This window comes from Acanthopagrus latus, chromosome 9, assembly GCF_904848185.1.
Source record: "Acanthopagrus latus isolate v.2019 chromosome 9, fAcaLat1.1, whole genome shotgun sequence".
Taxonomy (NCBI): Eukaryota; Metazoa; Chordata; class Actinopteri; order Spariformes; family Sparidae; genus Acanthopagrus; species Acanthopagrus latus.
Genome location: NC_051047.1, coordinates 680,322 through 706,181, shown reverse-complemented (window position 1 = coordinate 706,181; position 25,860 = coordinate 680,322). Strand labels below are relative to the sequence as shown.

Here is a 25,860-nt window from a genome sequence, read left to right as displayed (position 1 = left end):
GGCCGTCCAGCAATATCAATGAATCCCTAGGGATGAAAATAGAGGAAACAAAGCATATAATTTCACTCTTTGCAAATGGTATTATTATTCATTTGTCTAATCTGGCATTCTCTATACCAACAGTAGTTAGTCTAATAGAATCTTTTAGTAAATTCTCTGGGGTTAATAACTCCAAATCCACCATTTTGTTTTTGAATAAGAAAACCCACAGATTATGACACTTTTCTCAGCTTCTCAAACACTTTTTACACACTTGAGGGTCAATATTGTTACAGAAATTGAAAATATTGTCACCTCTAATTATGATCCTTTAGTACAGTCTGTTACTGAATAGGTGGATGTCTATGCCCATCTCCATGATAGGACTCATTAATGTTCTTAAAATGTAAATTTTGCCCAAATTCCTCCATTTATTTCAATCTATTCCTCTCTCACTTTCAATATCCTATTTTTGTAAATTCAGAAACCTGTTATCAAATTTCATATGGAGCAACAGACCAAGAGTCCAAGCCAGGACAAGACAATGGCTCTCTTTACTGTATCTTCTTTACGATGGCGGTGGACTTCAAGTCCCTAATTAACAATTTTATTACTAGACAGCACAGTTACACAACAGCAATGTTTTATTTCTCTGCTTCTGATCCTCCAGCATGGCTACCTGCTGAACATACTACAACATTAGGTCTACCTCTTCAGTTGTATTTGTATTCTACTCATGATAAAAAAAAAAAAAATCTTTAAAAAAACACTTAAGCAGACAAAAAAGCAATTTATAAAAAAATACCCTCTCTGTTTGGCATGAGGCGCACGCCCATACAGCACCTACATGCACCCAAACTCTCCCAGGTTGCCCCAATATGGGGTAATGACAACTTTGTACCTGGTAGAGCGCGCGGTGGATTTAAACAATGGGCTGACAGAGGTTAAATAATTGACCAATACATAGACGGGAATCTAATGACCTTTGATCAATTGGTTTATAATATGACATACCTAGAAATCATTTCTTTAAATACTTGCAGTTAAGGTGTTTCATAAAATCGCAGGTTCATTCCCTGGATAGATCTCCTATGTCTTCCGGTTTACTTCCGTGCACGTGTGTGTTAAGTGTCTAGTTTTCATTGTGGATTCATCTGGTTTTATTTATTTCTGACAATAGTGACACAGAGCACAAAGTTTGTTTAGTCAGGACAGAACACTCCTGACTAATGTCTACTGTCTACTGACATCAACTTCACTAACGTTAGCTAACTAGCTAGCCAGAGGTAGCTCTGTGAGCTGTTTACTGGACACCTAATCTCCTCGCTGGCTGCAGGTATGCTGGTGGTGTGCGAGTCCTGCCTCCCCACCCTCTCAAAATGAAGGACAGCGTCCAGCTGGTCTTGGCTGTCACCAGTCCAGGATCCAGGGTCCACTCATCCAGCCTGATCCCTCCCCTCCATCTCGGCCAGGAGAAACCGCGGCCCGGCGCCACCAACCCGAACCTCAAGCTCCATCTCGCCTCCGACGCACCTGTTGGGACCTCCATGGTCAGGCACGTGGCAGCGCGCGCTAGCCAGACCTTCTGCCACCCAGGAGCCCACGTCAAGGAGGTGGCATCCTCTGCCCTCCAGCTGAGTGCACAGCACAACTCGGCCTCCAGGACCAGCGTGGAGGCCAGCATCAATAACCTCAAATATAAACAGTTCAAGGTACTCAAGGATTTCGTCTCCCTTGTGGATCGCCTGCTGGACACAGGGAAGCAGCTAATTATTGCCAGCCCGCTTCCCCCACCTCGGTATGGTGGTGTCACCACCAGCCCCCTTTGTCAGCTGCACCTGTGGCTGAAGGGCTGCTACCTGACAAAAAGTATCCTGTTCCTTGACAATTTTGCAATTTTCCTGACTCACTGTTGATCCACATGCACACAGACCCTCTGCCCCTCACTCACCTTCACCCTCCCCTTCCTACACTATACACGCCCCCTGACCAGTCGCCGTTGAGGCACAGAACAACATCCACACAATCAAAACCAGAATTTCACAGACAAATTAGACCCAGGACTGTTGTTAAACCAACCTGTGTTTTTAATATTCCTTTGAAAATATGTTAAAATGGCTGTGCTGAACGTCTGCTCTCTTTTAAACAAATCCTTTATCATAAATGATGTAATTTTAGACAACAACTTTGACAGTATTCTCTGGATAATTCCTCAGATGTGGGGCAGCTGTTGCTCAGCGGGTAGAGCAGGTTGACTAGTGATCAGAAGGTCACCGGTTCAAATCCCAGCTCCAGGCAGCACTGAGCTGCACGTTGAAGTGTCCTTGAGCAAGATACTGAACCCCACATTGCTCATCAGTAAGGGGGCCCTGTGATGAGCTGGCAACTTGTCCAGGGAGTACCCTGCCCTTGCCCTGAGACAAGGCTGGGATTGGCTCCAACAGCAACACACCGCGACCCCTTGGAAAGGGATAGGCGGTTATGGACAATGACATGACATAATTCCTCAGATCCACTGTAGAGAGAATTTTCAAACCTTCTACATTTCCTAGATTTTAAACATGTCACAATTTTACCAGCACCATGTGATTTTATTGTGGCCAGTTTTAACCATAAAATAAAGTCAAAAGCTCCACTTTTAATAAAAACAATTAAAATTAAAGCTGCAAGCAGCGTTGAACGGGCCCTCGCAGTCCACGCACCTTAGGGCATGCTGCCATCAGGGCTTCTACACGCAACGCCTTGCGATGAAGAAGCTGGTCCTTTATAATTTGGTGGCCTGCTCCCGCTCATATTAAATAATGTATGCTGAGGTCAGAAAAAGTGCATGTACTGCTACATTACCACCCGGACAAAGACTGAGTTGATGGTCCACTTCTCGAGCTGGCTGAAGAAAAGTATCATCATCCAGTAGCCGCACAAACCCTCAAGCATCCCGCAGAGTGGTAGGCTAAAACTCCCCTGATGATTTCAAGATACTGGATGATGTCACATTCGTGCTCAAACACAGTGTTCACAGCACAGCAATGGAAGTTCCATCTTACTGTGCTTGCTCCTGGGAGTCTGTGTGCCACCACACTATCAAGCACACTGGTTCTCTTGGGAGATCTTGAAAAAAATCCAGAGAATCAAGCCAGATCAGAGAAGAAGTGATTAACTAATGGGGTGTGTTGCATGATGAAAGCTAAAAAGTAAGAGTGCTCAAAGAGCTTTAAAAGGTGAACAGTTTCGAAAAAAATGTCATGGTTATCACCAAAATATTTATATATTGAGTAACAGGAGACATTGGTCAAATATGTGATGTCATTTTTTATTTCTGGAGAGTGAAAAATGACAGTGGCAGAGCGAGAGACAAAACAAGTACTGTCTGCTCTCCTCCAGAAACCTAGGCTCAAAATTAACTTTGCGCCTTACGGGGGAGCTGCTGGAGTGCTTGTTGCTCTAGGACCTCTACAGCCAAAAGTGTAAGTCCTACATCTGAAATAGGACCATCAGCTGAAAGCCAACAAGATGCCCTACATTTCTATGTACTGTATATAGTGTCTATGTGAAGTAAAAGATGTGGGATCCAAATCAAGATCCAGTTCTTCCAGCTGCTCTACACTCTAGCGATGATGTCACGCCCTCTAGCTCACGCAATACACACCCATTACAAAATCAGAAGAAGGCCTAAAAATCCTGTGATGATTTGAAAACCGTAAAAGATTTTTAAAAACTGAATACATGCCCAACAATTCAAGGTCTTCTGACTCTTTAAAAGGTGGAATGGTATCTGTAGTTCAAAGCATGAAGCACAAGAAGAGGTTGGACATGGGTGAGTTTTGAAGAAGATTTTAAGATTTTACCATTTACTTTCCATTCAAACTAATTAGACTGCAACCAGATCGCCACCTATTGGCCAATTTGCACCAAATTTTGCACAAAGACTCATCAGTCCATGGAACACAATTATGAACATTTACGTCATAATCAGACAGTATTTTGTTAAGATGTGCAAGATTGTCTGCTTTCAACACAATATGCAGGAATTTGTTGTTTTAAATTTCGGCGTTTTATGGACTATCAAAATTCTTTTGATAACTTTTTGTCAGGTGGGTCCATAGATGCTTCATGCAAAGTTTAGTGCAAACTGGTCAAATTGCCTAGGAGAAGTTCGAAAAAGTAGGTTTTGCATTTGTCGCAATTTTGCGAATGGAAAGTTAGCTCAAAAGTGGGCGTGGCCTACACCAAATAATTCAGCTGAATTGAGGGAACATGTAGACATAAGGTTTAACAATGTGTGACACATTATGTGTGAGTTATGGGCCAAAAAGGCTTCCACATGGAAAATAGCGCCACCTGCTGGTGTGGGCACAGGGCCAAATATAATTTTAAACTGGCATCAGAGCGCCACCTAGTGGCCGATTGATAAGTCCTTTGACAGGTATCCTCAAGAAGGCAGTGGCAATGATTATAGCAAGTTTTGTGTCAATCTGCCCAACCGATGTGGAGATATAAACTGTTTGAATTTAAAGAGCGCCACCTTGTGGTCATCGCCTAAACTTTTGGCCACATCCTCAGGAACTCATGTCAAAGTATTCTCTTAAGTTTCATGTCATTTGGACACACCATTGTGGAGATATCCAACACTTCCTGTTTGGGAGGAAATCTGCAGGAAGTTGTTATTTAATATGTTGAGTATTGTTTGGTCTATTGAAATTCTTTTAATGACTTTTTGTCAGGAGGGTCCACAGATGCTGTGTCCCAAGTTTTGTGCAAATCGGTGAAATCACCTGGGAGGAGTTCGAAAAAGTAGGTTTTTGTCATTTTGCGACGTAGTGAAAAAAAATGGAAGGGGGGGGGAAGGGGCGGGGCCTATACCACGAGACTCAGCACAATTCACTGAATGCGTGGATATAAGGTTTTTGAATGTGCGACAATGTATATCGGAGTTATTAGCCAAAACGCACTTTCCTTAATAACAGCGCCACCTAGTGGTGGAAATTCAGGACGACAACAGATTATAACATTTTTCGCCAGGTGTGACTTATATTTCAAGTTTGGTGAATTTTGGGGTATGTCCAGGCAGTGAAAAATGCAATCATTTTGTCCGAAGAAAAAAAAATATAAATAAATAAATTAAAATAAAATAAAAGAAAGAAAGAAACCTTTGAAAAACAACCAGACCTACACCCGCATGGAGAAATACGGAAATTAAAAAACTGAATAGAAACTGCAGGAGTGCTGAGAGTAAAGTTAGCAGTTCACTATGAAACTAGGCAAGAAACAGGCAAGAATCTCCCACTTCCAAAAACTCATCAACAAACATTAAAACAACCAAAAATTCAACATTCAACAAACACAAATTTTAACAGATTCTCCAAAACACCAACTGATGCCCTTTGCAAGGACTTTGCAGACCACTTCAGAAGCAAAATCAATGACATCAGATCAAGTCTTTTACCTTAACAGATTTTAAATGTTGACACACCCGATCATTGATTTTAGGAAACACCGGAGAGTTTTGACCTGGTTGATGCGAGGAAACTTGGTCAAGTTTTCTCCCAAGTAAGGCCCACAACCTGCCTATTAGACCCAATTCCCACACCGTCTTTAAAACACTTTGTGGATTCTTTGATAATCAGCTTTTATACATGGTGAATTGCTCTCTTCAGATGGGTGTCTTCCCCGCCTCCTTTAAAACGGCGGTGGTGAAGCCCCTTCTGAAGAAGAGCAACCTAGATCCCAACATCTTTAATAATTAGCGGCCTGTATCCAACTTATTATTTTTAAGTAAATTATGGAAAAATCTGACTTTTTAAGCGCAAACACCATTTTAGAGAAGTATTAGTCTGGTTTTAGGACAAACCACAGTACAGAGACAGCCCTTTAAAGATTTTAAACAACATCAGGTGCAATTTAGATGACCATAAACTCACAGTCTTGGTACTAACCGCTGCCTTCGATACAGTAGACCATCACATTTTATTAAATAGATTGAGGAATCTGGTCGGCCTCTCTGGTACTGTTCTTAACTGGTTCGTCTCTTACCTCACAGATCGACACTTCTTTCTAAGTATAGATACATGTTCCTCAAGATCCCACAAAATAAAGTGTGGGGCTCCCCAAGGGTCAATTTTAGGTCCAACTCTTTTCAATCTTTACATGCTTCCCCTTGGGGATGTCATCAGGAGGCACGGCATCAGCTTTCATAGTTATGCTGATGATATGCAACTGTTCATGGCCATGTCTCTTGATGACACAGGGCCTATTAATGTCCTTTTTTTATGTTTTTTTGTTTTTTTTTTTTTTTTTAAGTATTTTACTGGCCTTTTTGGCTTTATTGACAGTACAACTTGAAGAGTGTGACAGGAAGCAGGGTAAGAGAAAAGGAGGGACATGCAGCAAAGGGACCTGGGCCAGGAGTCGAGCCCGGGTCCGCTACAGAGCCTCAGCACATGGGTCGTGCGCGCTACCAACCGAGCTAAGCGGCACCCCCTAATGTCCTTTTTAACAGCATTTTAGACATCAATACAATCATGGCAGCAAATTTCCTACAGCTCAACCAGGGCAAAACAGAGGTATTAGTCATTGGTCCTAAAGGCCAGAAAGAGCAACTTTTATCAAAGTTAAAGGATTTTAAACCATCACAATCAGTAACAAATCTGGGTGTGATTTTTGACTCCGAGCTCAGTTTTACTCCACACATCAAAAACATAAATGCATAGGTTTTTGGGTCAAAGTCAAAGACTTGCTTTTTCTGTCCGATGGAACTTTTTACCTAATAATAAACATTAAAATGAATAAAAATGTAACATGTATGTCTAATACCTCCCTTATACATGTGCGCACTCATGTTGGTTATTGGTCATTTTCTGCCATCTGAAGTGTGAAAATATCATGTGGGGCGACTGTCCCGCCTTGACTTCTGTTTGGACAACTGGTTTTAAATCACATTAAAACAATTTAAATATAATCCTTGCCCTATCTGGCATAATTTCAAACTTGTTTTCCATTTATTGACAAAGTTATGAAGCATTTGTACACACATTTCAATCATGATACACAAACAAATCTTGTCCGAATATATTCATTGTCTGAAATATCATCTGGGGCGACCATCAAGAAAATGCAATTATGGGACTTTTATTTTGACAGTCATCTCAAGGAGGATGTTGCATCAGCCAGCCACACCATGAGGGTCCCAGAGAGTCAACTTGCAGGTCAGTAGTCTCTCTTATCTTTACAAATAAATCCTCTTTTTAACTGCGGCAATGTATACGTCACATTTGGTTATCATGTGGGGCGACCACCTTAAAACTGTGAATAATGAGTTTTATTCGCAAATCTAAGGTAAATTTGTTAGTGATATGTGGTGAGAAGTAGCTAGCTTGGATCCTATAGCTAACCGTTAGCCTGTTATATTTGATTAAACTTGAAAACATCATGTAGGGCAACCGAGCGTCATGTGGGGCAACCACCGCCGACAGTTTAATGACAAATAATACATATCCTGTATTTGTAGTTTCTGTATGCTTATGTTTTCTTTCATGATATACATTTAGTTATTTGTTTTAACATAACTCTTTCTATATTTTTATATAGAAATATATATTTTTTTTTAAATTTCAAATAACATAACTTTTTTTCTAGGTGGCCCACTAACAAGACTGCTTGCTACAGGCAGCAGATCAATGCAGACCCTGCAGCAAGACAAATGCACTGAAATTGTCATATCAAGCTGCAAGCAGGATTCCTGTCACATCTATGACACGATGAAATAAAATAATGCATGACTGTAGTGATGGACACAATGTTTGAAGGCAAACAAAAAGAGGAAATATTCAACTGTGTATTTTGATTTATGTTTAAACGGAAGTGACATTTTATTTTAGTTTGTCTTTTTCATTCAAAACAACAAAATACATTTTGTTTTAAATATTACAGTATTATTGCATGTGGCCTGACTGACCTCAATACATGGACCTTTGAGTCATTGAAAAAATTTTTGTGGCCCTTCAAGATTTGTATTTGAGTATCCCTGGCCATACAATGTGTCTGTAGTTAGGAAAATGCTAATGTTGTTATGTTCAAGTGTTTAATGAAATAGTAAGGAAAATGCTAATGTTATGATGTTTATGTGTCAAATGAAAATGAAATGAAAATAGTTATTAGCTGATTCTTGAATCAATTTTTACAAATTTGTCTCAACTCTGTAAATTATTGAATAGCCTTCACTGCCTGCTGTTTCTCATCATTTGGGGCGACCACCTGTCATGTGGGGTAACCAACGATTGGCAATTCTGTACTAAATTAAAAATTTAATGTCTATCAGTTTTGGATCAAATATTAATCATTGGTATGGCATGTATACATGGATACTATCTGTACACATTTTAAATAAGTTTTATGAATTCTAGAGTAGAAAATGTACATGTAACGGCTTTATGAGGGAGACACTGCCATTATAGATAAAATTTATTTAAAAAAGGTTTACAAAAAATGAAAGGACACATGAGTCTATCTTTCTTAAACAGTTAATTCAATTACTGATACTTATTAAAATATAAGTTATGGTAAGGAAATCTATTACTTTTTAGATAAATTACGGTCGCCCCAAATGACATTTTTAAGGTTGTCGCCCTATTAACTTAAGTTTAAAAACACTAAAATATCTTTGTTTGAAGATTTCACATACATGCATGTGTACAGTACATTACAAATGTTTGGAAAATGGCCTTGTGATGGACCACTGTCAACGTCTGATGCTACAGAACCAAACTAGTGACGAGACAGTGCCTTTTTAGGAACGAGCTCTTGGCTTGCTGCCATGTTGTTTTGCTTGTCTCTCTGTGGAGAGTAAATGCAGGGGGAGGGTGGAGCCCACAATGAACTACAGGAGCCCATGGGTTCAGCAGCAGCAGAACAAGTTGAAGGGATATTCCGGTGTAATATCAGTAGTAAATGGGTCCAATTATAAATCGCCATCAAAAAGCCACAAATAATGCTCAGAACAGCACCAAAATTCAGCAACATTAGAACAGGGTCCCAGCACATATTTCGAGGAATCAAACATTTGGTATCATTGCCGACTTTGTCAATCCGTCGAGCATGTGCTTAACAGGCTATTGTAGGGCCCATGGCTCATGACAGGCTGTAACATGGACATGTACATTATGAACAGAACAATGAAAATGCTGGAATACGTTTCTGTCAGCAAAATTCAAGAGGGAGTAAGCGCACGCTCGACGGATTGACTACGGTAGTTTGTCTAGCTACCGGAAGATACAGATGTCAACAAACCGGTATGTAGCTCCTTGCACAAATGCACTGTTTTAACTTATTTTTTATTCATTTTGAGGCATACACGCTACAGTGCTGTGTTGTAAGGTGTCTGCTGATGTTGCATAACTTTTGGGGTGAGATTTGGAGCATGTTAAGAAGCTTAAAACACAGTGTAAAGTTCTGACCCCATGCTGTTAGCTGTCAATGCTAACTCTCCGTTCACGGAGCCCTGTAATGGTTAGACCAAATGTGTTTGCGTATTCTGTACTGGCAAGTCAAGGGTAGCTTGAGCAATGAAGCTGCATGATTAAATTGACCGAAGTTCTCCTTTCATGAACCAACTGCATGTTGTTTGCTAAATTTGTGCAGAAGTTTTTGAAATTTACAAAGTTATATGTAACTATTTACATTTAAATGCTGGCAATGCCTCAGACTCTGGGCTCCTCAGCTCATTCCTGCCTGTTCCACATTCAGCAGTCTCCTCCTTATCTCTTGAGGACAATACACACTACACTAAACACTATACAACATACTAACTATACACTCCAAACACGCTATATGTCACAAATCTCTCAACTCTCAAACCTTGCCATCTCTGTCGCTGTCTGTATCACCACCAGCATCCCTCACACAACTTCCCCCATTCCTCAGCAACCAAACTTGCTGCTTGCGGACACTTTCGTGACAAAAGCCCGTCTTTACAGTTTCTTCCTGCACCAGACACAAAGCAAACATGACGGCAATGTTTGTGAAAAAGTGTGGCGGACATTATTTACCCTAAGTACGGTTTTGGACATGCTGGTGCGCCCGGCCGTCGACTCGGGAGGTGGGCTAGCAACTAGCTATACACGAACATCCACAGATTCCGATTCCACTTTGTTGTCCTCATGTATCCGGATCTCCTCAGACCGGAACAGACTCGGTCCGGACTCGATTAGTCTCATTAATCCACAACAGTCAGTTTAGATGCACAGAACGGAAACAAACTGCCAGCAAAATCCCGGTCCAGCTCGCGCTGCTGCAGGTATAAATCCACTTATTTCTTAAGGTATGTCGTGGAAGTGAGCTCTGCAGTGATTGGCTATGGTGCACCCGTGACTATGGTGGCTATGGTTGACAATGCTAGCACAATTTGTAAAGCATTTATGGAATGATTTACTAACAGTATCATTGTAGTCCAAACAAATGCGATGTTGCACACCCTTGAACCATGCAGCTGCCATGTTGAAACTCTCAGATCAGTCTGATCCTGATCTGCAGACATATTTGAGGCACACATACACAGACAGACAGACACACACAGACAGACAGAGATTCCTTGCTTTCATAGAGAGATGAGACAGCTGAACTGGAACTAGACTGGAACTGGAACATCTAACGAACCATATATAAAACACCTCCAGAGGTTACACAGAACTACTAGTCCTACACTGTTTAAATAAGTGTTAATCTAAACAGTCTAAACATCCTGCAAGACAAACAACAGTACTTGAACCTCACAGTAAGCTTTACTTGAATCCCAGTGTGCTGGAGTAGGGCCAACAATTCTCCCTGTGCTGACAGTCTGACTTCATTGTAAATCAATTAGCCTTGCTGCTCACTGTCAACAGATTCAACACTTCACTTGATGTGGAGTTTTCCCATTTAACTAGTGCATCATATGCCATAAATTAAACTGAAGATTGAATTGATCAAGCAAGCAATACACACATTTAGTTACTGTGCTTGTAAGTGTATCTCAATAATCTTTCCAGGGGTCTCATCGCTCTGTATATTTGAAAACAAACCTGAACTCTGATGCTCACACCTGCTATCAAATACAACCCTGCAAAGTAAACATTTGTTTGACGTCTGTGATAGGGCTATCACTTTTTATTCGAAATTTGAATATTCGTTCGAAAGTGGGGGGGGGAGTTCTTATGCGAATGTAATGACCTGTTCGAATTCAAATTGTACACAACAAATAAGGGCAACAGACTGTTTGAAGTAGTTTGCCTTGTGATCCAACAGAGGGCGTTCTAAAACTTCACTATCAGCTTGATCTATTGCACGCCATATTGACCCTTGACCTATCAATTCAGCTAGTAATATTATGCTGTTTGCTACAAACATGAAGAACACTAGTGGGCAAAGCCGTCCTGAGCAGACAATCACGACACCAAAGCACCTCGTAAGCTAGGTGAGTGTACAACCTCGTCTGACTGCACTCAGCACACTCAACTTCAGCAGGCCGCTGCCAGCAGCTCATAAAAATGCCATCACTGACAAGATAGCAGGATTTATATGCAAGGATATGCGACCCATTGGTATTGTTTCGGAATCTCATGATGGAACTGGAGGCTAATGTTGTGTGGTGTTGTCGCTTCAAATTCTTCAACTTGATTTTTTGAAAAAGTGGCAGCCCTAGTCTGCGACTGTGTGACTCAACCTAAGAAACAAGTAAATAAACAACACTGCTCATCCCCAGTAAAACCAGACTGTGCAGAGAGTTGCCCATACTCACAACTGACATCTGTAACCTTCCTCATAGAACTCTGACAGACTGGTGTTTTTTGCATCAAACTTGAGGCAACTGGTGACGTATACAGTTAACCTTACAATAAAGTCCAAAGTCGATATTGGCCTATCACAGATGCATCTGTATTGGTGTACATGTTGTCTCATATGTGCCAGTATTAAACTGTTGGATTTCGCAAAGAACTTCCCAATATCAGAATTAGCATATTCTGACATGCAAGTACCCCTTTTTACAGGAGCCCCGGTTTGCATCTCTCATTTAATAGCTTAATTTACATCAATAATTATGCTGGACTCAGAAAAAGGTCACTGTTTGAAAAATCTTCACAAAAAGAAACCTTATTAATTCAATAAAACGTTGATCCATCGTGTTCATTATATCAAAAAAGACTCTGTATACTTGTTTTTTTTGTTTGTTTTTTTTTAAAAAAAAATCAATTTCCTCCACAATGTAGCAGATTACAATTTTTTTATTTTTGCTTGAGCAACAGGAGAAAGTCAGATGATGTCGGATTTAGAAAAATAGGCTGAAATTCAGCATCACTGGTTGCACTCCTTGGGGACCATGTAATTAACCCTGTGAATCGCACATGTTTGTTACATAACTTGTAAGTGATGCATATTTCTGAATCTAATCATCAATACAAATGTCACACATGTAACAAGATTATTATTATTTCAGAAGCATACACTCAAGTTGGGAAGCCAGATAACCCGTAGGGAAACCCAGGATCCCACTTGGAATAACATGCAACTTAATTTTTTGATTCAATTAACAAACCTCGCTGGTTATCTGCCAGCGAGATTTGTTATTTATCATCATCATCATTATCATCATTATCATTACCTATATACTCCGACTTCACGGTGCCTCTGTCCACCCCGGTCATGGGGCATCTTCGGATCACTCTGTCCTAAAAATGGAGCAGGAGCTCGCCACTGCCAGAGCCGGCTCTTAAAATAACCTCTCCAGAAGCCTTCGAAAATTCTATGGGATTTATGAATGGCAAACTGACCCCGAGCCCGATTCATCATGTACCGGCTGTCTGAAGTGCCAACAGAGTTAGTTGTGTCCGTCGTATAGGGAACAAGGTGATATCCTTACCACAACTGCTGCACTTAGCCGTGACGTCTCATCGTTAACGTTAGCCAACATTAGGCCTTTAAATCATTGTACCAGCTAACTGAAAGAGATACCGTTTTCACGATAACATTCAGGACCGACATCATGACAGAATCCAAGTATGAGAATATTATAGTCTTGTCAAGAAGCAATTCAACCATCAATCGCCTCACACACACACACACTCAGCGTCTCAACGCTTGTTAATATTAATTAATCAGCTAGCTTAGCTCAAACGAGCTAATAAAAATGGCTAGCTTGCTAACTGTCAAGACCAAAAAACATAAGAACGTCTCATTTTAAGAACCACTCACATGTCACAATCGGCTTGTTTTCCATAGTGTAGATAATAGGCTTTTCCTCTTGACACTCCATATGTGTTAGCAGTAGTACTCCATGAAAATGACATACAAGCAGAGGTTTCTTAGTAAGTGCTTAAGTATGCAATTGTGTTGTATCGATGGGGCCTGTGTCCCCGCTGCACTTCCGGGAAATACGTAAACTGTGCGTCATTAAAGGGCCAACCTGGGTTTTTTATGACACGTTACAGGCGAATAAGAGGTAAAAGTAAGCTGGTGGTGTTTCTTACAGTTATAGGAAGTGTTCAGAACCGTTACTCCTACTTAAGTGAAAATACCCAGATTCAACTGTATGTCCAGTTTTCCATTTTTTTACTTAAGTATCTCAAAAGTATAATAAGTCATTTGTAGCCTACTACCAAAAGTAAAAGTAGTCATCGTACAGAAGAATATCTCCTGGCAGTGTTACATTCAGATTTCACCTGCAACATGTATGTAAAGTAAAACAGCAACAGAAATGTTCATACTGGTGTAACATGATATGACCTCATCTAATTATGTTTGAGGGACTAAGATATGTAAATGTAAGATAGACATAAGAATGTCTGAAAACATACTGGTAATTCTGGCAACTGTGTTAGGGGACTGATCACAAAATCCTGATATCTGTAAACATAATTGCATTGTATTTCTTTGCACATTAAATACTGTTTCAATAAAACTAAATGATTAGAATCAGAATCGGGATTACAATCGGAATCAGCTTTATTGACCAAGTATGGGTACACAAACCAGGAATCTGACTGTTTACTTTGCTCTCAGTGTACAAGAAATTATATAATAAACATTACATTTAAAAGAAAATAAATGACTGACAAATTTAGACTGATATAGATAAACAATATAATATTCATAGCTGTAATGTCCTAGAATTCAATTGTAATTTGTCACTGCCCCAGTAAGAGCTTAAGCCCTAGTAACTTCAGTAGTAGTAGTAGCCCTAGTTTTCAGTCAACAGCTGTGTGCTGCTGTAAATGTTTTCCACTCTGGGAGTGAAACACGGGGGAAACATCGAAGACCATTTTACCATTAAAAAACATTGATGAATATTATCACAAAATACTGCTTATTCAATGTTTTATTAACATATTTCCATCTGCTCTTACGAAATAAAATATACTGTAAGATGTTTTTTAAGCCCAAAAAAGACTCAAGGTGATTATTCTCTCTATGCAGCGTGAATTAAAGAGATCTGATTAATCACGCTGAGTCTTGAGATTCTTGAGAGAATTAGCACTCTCAAACTTCAATAAGGAGAATTCCCTTAAAATATTCATATATGATACAACCACCATGTAAAATGAATATTGAAATTAAATTAATTCAAAAAGCAGTCAATTTGCCAGAATTCAACCTACAGAAATGTCTTTAAATTACATTATCAAATTGACATCAAAAGGTGTAAATAAATGAAAAATTTAAATATGTCTATTGTGTCATTTCAGCACCTTGTTCTTTTCACGAGTCTCATCAATCTATGGTGGGGGCACAATGCTGCCATCCAGGGGTACAAAGATGTATTGCAGAAAGTATGTCAATGGGTTGTTGAGGATTTCAGTCATGTGAATATTAAATTACAGACAAGCGCCGACCAGATACACTGTAGGATTGTTGGAACATCATTCTCCTTTTTAGTTTTTTTTTTTTTCAGCCCTTCGTCTTTCTGTTCCATCTTCCCTTTTTCTGAGTCTTCTTCAGCTCTCCCTCTCCCCTCTCCAGACTCTCTCCCTTCCCTTTTCCCTTCCTTCTTATCTTCAGGTTCATTCTCAGCTCTATCTCCTTTTCATAGTCTGTCATCTCCTTTCTCTTTTTTCTCTCCCTCATTTCTTTTCTTTTCCCGACCATCTGCATCTTTCAGTCCAGGTTTATCTCCCTCTACCATCCTTTCAACATTCTCTTTTGTACTTTTAGTGCTCTCTCCAGCTCCTTCTTTGGTCACATCATTACTATCTTCTCTCTGTCTCTGTTTTTGTACCTTTGCATCTAAGCAGTCTTCCTCCTCTCCTTCTGCCTCTTCTCGCTCCCATCCAACCTCTCCTCCCACCCCCTCACCTCTTCCCTGTGCTCTTTTTCCTTCTTCCCCACATTCTAGCAGCTGAGACAGTGCTGCCACCTCCGACTCCAGCTGCTCCACCCTGGCCTGCATCTTGCTGTTGCTGGACTCTAATTCCACCATAAGTCGAGCAAGTTTTGTTTGCAGGATTTCCAACTTGCTTTCCAGCCTTTTAATCTTGGTATCAACTTTCTCTGCTTCCTCCCTCTCTCCCTCCCCATTCTCCTCCAACATGCCCATCTTCGTGAGGATCTGTCTGCCTTTCTCCTCCAGGAGACTTTTGGCTGCAGGAAACTCAGATAGCACATCTGTTAGGTCCTCTTTGGACAGGCTGAACAGGTCAGAGTGGCCAATGCTTCGGATGTTGGCAGTACGACGATTGCCTGATTTGTTACCTAAAAGGAAACAAGATTTCTTTAAACCTTTGCTGAGATTTTTTATTTTTTTAAACAAATGAATTTCAGTACAAAGGATCTGATGTTACCCAACCATGTTCTATTTTCCAATGAAAGCTCATTTCAGAATTTACAGGAACTTTAAGGAAATATTTATGTTTTACATGTCAAAAAATAGCACTGCAGTATAATAAATATTAAAATATTACAGTTGTGTTTCTCAATGCTGCAGTGCATGGTTTACGTGTTTTGAGTCTGATTGTATTATTTTACAGTCTTTTACAGTCTTTCTGTCAACATTTTTTATGATTAATATAACAGGTATTAATGATGTACTTTTTAATGTCGTAATGTTTAAAGCTATGCTGCATGAATAATGTGTGCAGTTTGAGGTTTCTAACATTATTGCTTGTGTGTTCTTGCTTTGCAGTGAGTAATGGATGTTATCATATTGTTTAATCAATGGTTTGCTGTCTGTACTGGCCAGTTGGGGTAGATGTGGCTCAGGGGTAGAGACAGCATCTTGTTATCGGAAAGTTGCTGGTCTGATTCCTGTGGTTTGCATGTCAAAGTGTCCTTGGGCAAGATACTGAACCACAAACTGCTCCTGATGTGCTGGTCACCATCAGTGTATAAATTACTGTCAGCCGCTTTGGACAAAAGTGTTTGATAAATGCCCTGTATATATCTGATGATATTGTTAATCATTCATATATATATATATATATATATATATATATATATATATATATATATATATATATATATATATGATTAACAATTACACCTGGATCGTTGTATGATGTCTACATCCAGCACAGAGATAAATTCAGACTGCTTTTAGCCCAGATTTGAATTACAAAATTTGGAGGCAGTAACCACAAAACTGTCTTGTTTGATTGTGGGACTACACACGTCATGGATAGTCCCACATATTTTTGCAAAAGAGTGCCAACTATAGGAGTGCGACTAAACTGCATCAGTGTTATTTTTGCTGATTTCATACTCCATCATACTTTAAAGGTATAGTACACTACTTTCCGGCTTTCTAGCCTTACTGTTCAATTTCAGAGGATACATTTTTAGCATTAGCTTCATCTAAAGGATCTTTCCATGGACATTTTCTGACTCCACTTCTAAATTTAAAGTCAGTTGAGCTAAATTTGAGCTACCTACCAAATATCCCAGTCTGGACCAATTTTTACACAGTAGGTTCTTAATTCTAGGGGGCTTTGCTTCATAAGTACAGTGAACATGTGCAGTTGACACTTTACTTACCTTTAATATTGAGAATACTAATTTCCCCAAAGAAGTTCCCTTCACTCAGCACAGCAAACTCTGTGACCCCATCATCTGCAACAACTGCAAGTTTTCCCTCTCTGATGATGTACATCTCATGGCCTACATCCCCTTTCCTGCAGACGAACTCTCCTGGACTGAACACCTGCAAGGCAAAAGGCATGAGGTGTCTCTACAGACTTACACATTTCCTATTTATATCACAACCTGCCACATGGCTTCTGAAGGGACTAGCTAATCTTGTCCAATCCTATCTCCATGATCTTAAATAATATTTTGCCAAGTTGGCTTTAAGTTTAAGTTCTTATCTAAAGAATCTGGGTATATCTACACCGCAGGCGTCATTTAAAAATATTTAAATGATAATGACCTACACCTAACAGAGGTTCAATGTAGGTTCAATGCCTGAACTTTTAATCTACATTGAACTTCTCTTAGTTGTGGTTCTACACTCTCAAATCAGCTGAAATCTTCTTAATTCAGGCTGAGCAAATAATGACCCTATGCTCAAACTGCTACAGCATATGAATAAGATGGTGAAGTCAGATTTTCTCTTTCTCCAGTCCTTAACCTCTCCAGTTACATAAATGAACCTAAATAGGACTTCAGTCAGTATCAATATAGGCTTATAAATGTGGAGGAATTAAATGACAGCTATCACAATTAATCTGAGCAGAGTTACCTGTCAAATATTTGTTAAAGAATTGCAAATATCTCCAAAATAATTATGTAACATTAACATTAATTGATTCTACCCTAGATCACAACCACAATGGAAGATAAAATTGATGTCCAGAATTGTAGAAGTCTAAAATTGTCTTACTGTTTTATCAACTGTTTTGTGGTTGTTTTAGTCTGATAACCATTCAACTCATTGAAGCAAAGTAGACCTCCTTGATTATATTTAAAATTTAATATATTTAATATACTTTAATATTCTTACATGTACCTGTACCTTCATGGCTACACACCACCATCAACACCATCAACTCCTTACGATTTATCGTGCATTGCTACACCCCAGTGCCAGCCTTGAGCCACCTGTACCCTTTGACTACAATCTGTTTCCCCTGACCTGAGGTGTTAGTTTAAGCACCAGCTCCTCCAGCAGACTTTTCTCACAGCTCTGGAAGATGGTGACTTTTGAGAGTGTGGGGAGGTGAACGCTGACTGCAATCTCAGTCCTCAGGTGCACAGGCAGCTGCTGGAGGATCTCATTCTCTCGCATAATTTTCTTGTTGATGTGAAGATGCTGGTACCAGTTGTCAATACGATGTCGAAGCTCCTTGCTGATGTGATGGCTACGCAGGTATGCCTTCACCTGAAAGAGAAAAATGAAGAATCTAAGCCATCACTGTATCTTTCACTCAGTTTCTGACATTTTCATGGGGAAATCTGTTTTCTGAGAGTCTTCCAACTAACCAGCTCATGGTTTGGGAAGAAGACATTATCACGGTCTCTCAGGCTTGTGATGACATTGCCAACGTTGCCAACAATTGATGCAAAAACCAAAACAGCAATAAGTAGGTCCGCAATCATAAACAAGTACTCTTCTTCCCTTTTGGGTAGGGGGGTGTCTCCTACTGTGGTGAAAATCTGGGCAGAGAACCAGAAGCAGTAAAAGTACTGACGACGCATTGAGGCAAACTCTGGGTTGGTGATGTTAGGGTAGACCCAACGATCACTGCCAAAGCCAATGTAGCTAGACAGTGCAAAGTAGAGACAGGCATTCCAGTGGATTAACACAAAGATGTAAATCATCAGCTTAGAGATGCGGAAGGTGTTTGGGTATGAGGTTCTCGTCTCCATGCGATCCAGGGCCTCACTGAGTCGTGGCATACGCAGTAGGCGATTGATCCTCACCAGTGGAGTTTGGATGCCAAAAACAAAGTAGAGGAAGTCGGTGGGTATCAGGGAAGCCAGATCCCTTAAGAAACGCTTTGAGTGTAGGTAGTTCTTTTTCAGCTGGGTTAGATCCTTGACTAGGATACCCTGATCCAAGTAGCCTGGAAAGAGAAAAAAAGGTTTAAAAAAAAAAAGCCCAGGGGTACACTTCATACAATTACCTTGTCAAAGTATAGGTAGGAGCAATTAGTATAGTATCAAATCTATCTGAATTGCAAGATCGAATAATGCTTTCACATCATGAATGAAATGTAATCATAGCAAAGACATGATTGAAGCTTTCAGTTCAATCTCAAAGACTCAATGAACATTTACAAATCAAAATATAGAAAAACTAAAACAAAAGAAATATTTACCGGTATGAACAGTGATGATCATGTCAACCATATACATGAGGTCTGACAGATAGTCCAGTGTAAGCCACACAGGTAAGTAGCTCAGTGCAATTTTAGTGAAGCACGTCCTGAGAAATGACAAGTGATTAAAACTGATATGCTTATAACTATACTTAATTCATTTTATTCCATGTTTGTACCTTAAAATGATAATCACTGAGTTGTAGACAACAGGCAAGATCATGAGCTGTATCCAGACGTAATAAAACTGTTCTGCCGGATCAACTGTCCATTCTTTCCAGCTAAGAGGGAAATGATGATGAAGAGAGGAAAAGGGGAAAAATGAGGTTTCACAACTTGACCAGTCAAGAAGATGTTAGTGTAATAGACAATTGTTATTCATGGCTAAATGATACCAAACTATGTCACAACATAATGTCTTAAATACCTAACATTTTGGAGAGACAAAGGCCATGCAGTTGTAAATCATCAGCTTATATGGGATGAACATGATTTGACTTGTCATCAATTAATTCTGAATGCTTACATTTTGACATAAAAAGGATAAAACAGCTCAACTTGTGGATGAAAAGGCTTTCTGGTTCCCTTTTTTAGCTGGACTTAAGAATTGTATCCTCTCATCCAAGATGTTTGTCTGTTTTTCATAAAATCAGAAGTAATGAAGTCTGAAGTTTTTTCTTTTTTTGGAAAAATACATCTTCCAAGCATCAAATACTCACTTGATTTTTAGCTTCTGATCCAAACTGATGTGTTTCCCTTTATCACTGACTCCATCTGCTCCTTCTTCGTTCGCTTTCTGCCCCTGATGCCACCAGAGCAGTCTCTGCCACTGATTACTTCTAATACCAAGATCACCTGGTTTATCCATCCTCCAAAGTGAAGCCTCAGACTAAGACATGTTTCTAAATGATGGTGGTCTTTGCTCTTTTTCGATCCTGCAGGCACGATGTACTTTCTTCAACATTTTTTAAAACAACCTTGTTGACTTGCATCAGGAAGTACTGTGTGGTTCACATAACAACAACCCAGGTCTACCAGGGCACTGCCTGGTGATGCAGGTATCTATGGAAGGAAACCACAACACATGTAATGTGTCCTCTGGGGATCCCATCTTCCCTTAGAAAACCAGAGTGGTCTGCCTTCATCCCAGAGCCTACTAGAAAACACTAACTGGAGTATAAAGCAGAACTAGTGAGAAATCTCAAGTTCAATAAATTTACTTATATATACTGTAAATTAAAAGAGATATACTACAGAAGAGGATTAGGGCCACTGAAAAAAAAAAAAAATAATAAAAAAGATTTTTTGGGGGGTGTAAGAATTCTGACTTTTTTCTCAGAATTCTGACTTTTTTCTCAGAATTCTGAGATTAAACTCAGAATTCTGACTTTTTTCTCGGAATTCTGACATTTTTCTCAGAATTCTGAGATTAAACTAAGAATTCTGACTTTTTTCTCAGAATTCTGAGAAAAAAGTCAGAATTCTGACTTTTTTCCTCAGAATTCTGAGATTAAACTCAGAATTCTGACTTTTTTCTCAGAATTCTGACTTTTTTCTCAGAATTCTGAGATTAAACTTAGAATTCTGACTTTTTTCTCAGAATTATGGTTAAAGCAGGGACTGGGACTCCAAAGAGGTGGTGGTGTGGAGAAGGAGGAGAGATGTCAGATGCCGAAATGTCTCAGCTCACCGCCTTTTTGAGAGAGAGAGGAGTTGAAGAAGAGGCCATTGCGTTATTGGAAGAGGAAAAGGTGAGTAAAGAGGAGATATATGTTCATTTGGTCGGCTAACCGACACTCTTAGAACAGTGAGGCCGCAGCATGTTAGCTAGCATGCAATGCAGGGTGGACGGAGTTCTGTACACAGCATCACAGGGTTTGTTACGTTTTATTTTGCTTTGGTGATGGTGAGTTGTTTCGTTATCTGATGGGTTGGTTTGGTTGTCATGGGGATGACAAAGGGGCATTCTGGGCATTTTACGGTGTCCCTGTCCGCCCGGTAATTAGAACATGAACGGAACAAGCGTGTCTGCCCTGCACACAATACAACTGTGTTGCCTTTATTTTGAAAAGCGTGACGGATGCGCATGCTACAGGTGACGCTGGCCAGCAGCCCCTCAAAGTGTCAGCTAATGGCATAAAAAGAAACGTTAATACCGATTGCCGCGTTTTCAACAAGACATGGACTGTTAAATATTTGTTTACAGAAGTCAAAAGTAAAGCTGCGTGCTTAGTTTGTCTGGCACAGGTCGCTGTGTTCAAGGTTTTCAAGGTTTGTATCGCCACTATGTGACCAAACACGAGGAAAAATACAAGAACTAGTCTTTTGTTCAAGCCCGAGACAGACTGGATTTTTCTCACATACTGCTAAAGTACTTGTGAAGATTAACAATTTAAAAATGAAATGAGACACTGATGTAATTATTCTCTTGTTTTTCCTGTTTTGCTTTTTACTTGGATAGGAGTATTTTTCCTATTTGACCAGTAGTAGTATTAGTAGTACAAGCAAAAAATGTAGTATATTGCAAAAATATGGTATTTCTTTATTTATTATGGGACAATGAATGAATTAGACTTGTTCTTCGAGGGTTCACTGTATAAATATTTACAGAATATCCTTATTATTCTGATAAACAGTAGCAGCTGATCAAAATATAACATGTTCTGGTTTTATAATGGGAGAAAATTGATATTAAGTTCAAGTAATCATTGGTTCAACCCAACAAAATGCTGAGTTCTCATGTGGCCCTTGTAAAAATAAATTGCCCACCCCTTATGTAATGCATGCTCCATCCACATTCTGTATTTTTAGTGTAATATGATCTTTAATGAAAATTGTGTTTTTTCTTTCTTTTACTGTACAGATTGACAGCCACGTCATAGCACTGATGGATGATGCAACCCTGGCAAATTACATCCCTCGCTATGGAGACCGAACTGCCCTCTTCAATTTTTCATCTTAAGACAACCAGTGACTACAATGTCAAATGTAGATGATTTCATCAGACTGTACTTCAGACTTTCTTTCAGCAACAAAGAAATACTTGCAATTTTGGCACACAGCAATCATACTATTATAAGTGTTCGTACTTTAAAACGAATTTGTAGAAGACTTGGTCTATTCAGAAGGAAGAACCAGTCAGACTTGGAAGAAGTCCTGGCTTTTGTCCTACATGAGATAATGACAAATGGACAGATGCAGGGCTATCGGTGGCTACATCTTCGTGCAGTTCAACAGGGATTAGTTGTCTCACAGGATACCATAAGGCAAATCATTAAACTGGTTGATCCACAGGGTGTGGAATTAAGGAGAGCACGACGCTTGAGGAGACGTCAGTACAGCTGCAGAGGGCCAAATGCACTCTGGCACATGGATGGCTACGACAAACTAAAACCCTACGGCATCGCCATCAATGGTTGTATAGACGGTTTTAGCCGTTATGTCTTGTGGATGGAGGCATATACCACAAACAATGATACGAAAGTGGTTGCATATTACTTCATGAAAACAGTTTCATGTATTGGTGGATGTCCAGAGAGGATACGTGCAGACAGGGGCACAGAAAATGGTTGTGTAGAAGAAATGCAGATGTTTTTGCGAAGGAACCACACTGACAGTTTTGCAGGGGAGAAAAGTTTCCTTAATGGAAGTAGCACAACCAACCAGCGTATCGAAGCTTGGTGGGGTATCCTCCGCAAACAGAGTGCACAGTTCTGGATAAACTTATTTCAAGCTTTTCAAGATGATGGACATTTCACAGGAGATTTTTTGGATAAAAGTCTTATCCAGTTCTGTTTTCTTAATCTTGTTCAGGTAAAATGCTTCCTCGCCCAACATAGTAAAAGAAGAATAAGCTAATACAATAGAGTACCGTCACAAGTACCCTCTTCTCTACTCTAATTTATTCTATTTAAAATTCGTTGTTGTAGTTGTATTTATTTTTTGATGACATTCAGTTTTGTTCAATACACCAATGGGATCAACTGTTTATATTATTGTTGTCAAATTGGCAATACAAAGTGACCCCTAAAGACAGCACAACTGATCCTCAGTTTTAGCAGCACTTACTTGGTAAAAGTCTATTTCACATATTTATAGTCTATATCTACTGTACCGCTTTCCTTGCAGGAAGAACTTGATGAAGTGGTGAACACGTGGAACTCACACAAAATCCGACCAAGAACAAGTGGTGATGTTGCATCAGCTCGGCCTGTTGTGATGTATTCATTCCCAGAGCTGCACAGTGCTGTAGACAGACTGAAGCCTGTTTCCATGGAGGAAGTCTCTGTGTGTATGGAAGAGTGCACTCCAAAAGGCCAGTTTCCATGTGACGAAACTGTCTTTGAACTGTGTTGTCTCCTCATGGAAGAAAATGAATGGGATGCTCCAGCAGATGCACTTGCTGCTGCCGATCTGTATATTATGTTAAGAGAAGAAATACTGCAAAGTATTTAAGAAATGGTACCAATGAACCACAGTGAACTTGTGTTAATACAACCACATACTCTTGACTACTGCTAGACTACAGTCACATATTTTGATAGTTATTGCAATGAACTAGTGTCTCTATTGAATATGAAAACATTGCTGTGTAACATGTAAGGTATGTGTGGCGTTTTATAAGACATTTGTTCCACTGTAAATGCATCCTGAATTCAAGCAAATTAAATGCCAGCAATTATTTTTGTAATGTCCTTTTGTCATAATATTGCTGTATTCCAGTTTGAGTATCCAGGGTCTAGTTTACAGTGTCATGTGCACAGTGTAATGATCTTTCAATTGTTTTCAATTCCAGCTGACTTTCTTACATTTGTGATCAGTATAAATAAGTATGAAATTGATTTTATTATTCATATGTACAGAAAGCTTATTGTATATGAAACTTAAGACCAAAACACATTTGGTATGTGGTGCAACAGGTAGATTTTTATTAACAAAGTTTGTAAAAATCATTATTAAATCCATTAACATGGTATAAACGCATACCTTGAGCATATAACAAGTATAGCTCAACTTTTAAAACTGTTAAAACACGTTTTCAGCAAGGGTTAAAGAAATATAAAAATGTAAAGGTAAAAAAAAAGACAAGGAGTACATCTGAACAGTTACAATAACATTTTACTATTCAATACTATAAATCTAAATCAATGTCCTCAGCTGAAAGCAGTCCACAAAAGAAGAATTCTGAAGAAGTGAACGTGACGCACAGTTTCAACTTTGGTGTTTGAAAAAAGGTTTGATATGTTTAGATGATCTCATACAGTTTCTCTATCACATGTTCTGCATCTGATGATGAGCATTTAACAAGTAACAGGCTCTCCAACCAGGCTCTGAGTTATCACAAATCCAGGTTCTTTAAACACAACATCCAAGAAGATGAAAATTTAACAGATGACTTTACAGTAACAGCCATATTTCACAATAGTGGTCAATCTACATGGACCGCAGGAACATATTGTGTGTTTAGACAATCCAGTATCTAAGAAAACAACAGAAAAGCATCTGTATATCCCAAAACACTTGCTTTCATGTCCATATTTTTATATCCTTATGCAAATATATAAACCTCAAGATCTGAAAGTAAAATGAGCAATGGCAAACAATAGAATTGTACAGCCTCCCCTGGCCAATGAACAATGCAGCATAAAAAAAAGCATTATTTTTAAACTGTACCGATGTTCAATCCTGGAGTATTTGTTGCCAAAACTAGGCTTTCAACACAGATGGAGTATTTTCTCTCTAAAGGTTAAAGAACATGCTGAATATACTGTATGTACTGCATATAAGTCCAAAATTATTCTTCACTTCTCCATGTAGGTCTGCATGTGCTAGTCTGCTGAATACTTCAAACATAGTAGATATTGCAGTTTTGCTAGCTGTGGGAATCTAAACTATGTCCATCACCCAGACATTGCTTTCAAGAACTGCATTAAATTCTGAACGGAAATCTGGGAAGTTCTCATAGTTGTCAGATATTTGCAGAACCTTCCCACACGTGTGTGCAACTGGTCTTCTTGTGAAGTTTGTCATTTCTTGAAATTCCACAAGGATACTGTCTGTTACTAAAAGATCAGATCCAGTGCAGAAACGCAAAAACTTCTGAAGTTTATTTTCATCTAGCTCTCTGATGAATCTTTTCAAATGATTTCCCACTTCCTTTTGCTTGGGAGTCAGATTCTCATCAAATTTCAGCAGCTGACAGACCTTTTTGGAGGTTGGCTGCAGGTCAGAGAACAACTTGGTCAGTGCCTCTGGACTGAGAGACAGATGATGTTCAGTGATCTCCCGCCAGCAGTCTATGACGAACATGGGTTTTTGGACAAGTTCTTTGTGTGCTATTTCATCGAGTATTGTAGGAAGGATCTCAGCTGTGATTCTTCTTCGACAGCCATAGTTGTCAAGAACGTCCACAAGATCATCCCAGTCAACTGCAGAGAAATCACTTACAGCTTGCATCAAAACTTCTTGCTCCTGTCTGCTCACAAACTGCAGAAAATGTGCTTTAAGATCACTGTACACACAATTGAAAAGTATCTGTTCAACAAAGGGGAGCGCAAGTTTGTTTGGGAAATACTGACAATCTTGGTACCCTTTCAAAAGGATTCTGCCA

The 25,860-nt window shown here is 39.4% G+C and overlaps 3 protein-coding genes across 5 annotated transcripts in view; 1 reads left to right on the top strand and 2 right to left on the bottom strand.

Moving 5' to 3' along the window:
* Positions 1–13,374, bottom strand: part of trappc10 (trafficking protein particle complex 10) — a 44,079-nt gene extending 30,705 nt beyond the window's left edge. The window contains exon 1 of the mRNA XM_037109164.1: positions 13,198–13,374. Within this exon, the coding sequence (XP_036965059.1) occupies positions 13,198–13,258 (61 nt within the window). The 5' untranslated portion in view covers positions 13,259–13,374. The remainder of the gene's footprint in view (positions 1–13,197) is intronic.
* LOC119025531 lies at positions 7,164–23,929 on the top strand. Of its 3 annotated transcripts, XM_037109166.1 has the most exons (4): positions 7,164–7,181; positions 20,851–21,001; positions 22,114–23,063; positions 23,379–23,929. In XM_037109166.1, exons 3-4 carry the CDS (start codon positions 22,230–22,232, stop codon positions 23,703–23,705), a joined length of 1,161 nt encoding a protein of 386 aa, XP_036965061.1. In that variant the 5' UTR covers positions 7,164–7,181; positions 20,851–21,001; positions 22,114–22,229; the 3' UTR covers positions 23,706–23,929. The 3 variants fall into 3 exon arrangements, with proteins under 3 accessions (XP_036965061.1, XP_036965064.1, XP_036965063.1); XM_037109169.1 differs by lacking the exons at positions 7,164–7,181; positions 20,851–21,001 and adding an exon at positions 21,263–21,345; XM_037109168.1 differs by lacking the exons at positions 7,164–7,181; positions 20,851–21,001 and adding an exon at positions 21,406–21,521.
* On the bottom strand, positions 14,183–20,260 carry cnga4 (cyclic nucleotide gated channel subunit alpha 4). Its single transcript, XM_037109750.1, is given in 8 exon segments — positions 14,183–14,228; positions 14,964–15,690; positions 16,969–17,134; positions 18,065–18,310; positions 18,412–18,995; positions 19,251–19,357; positions 19,430–19,531; positions 19,970–20,260. Coding segments are annotated over 8 exon segments (2,127 nt in total). The 5' UTR covers positions 20,119–20,260.
* Positions 23,930–25,860: the final 1,931 nt, after the last annotated feature.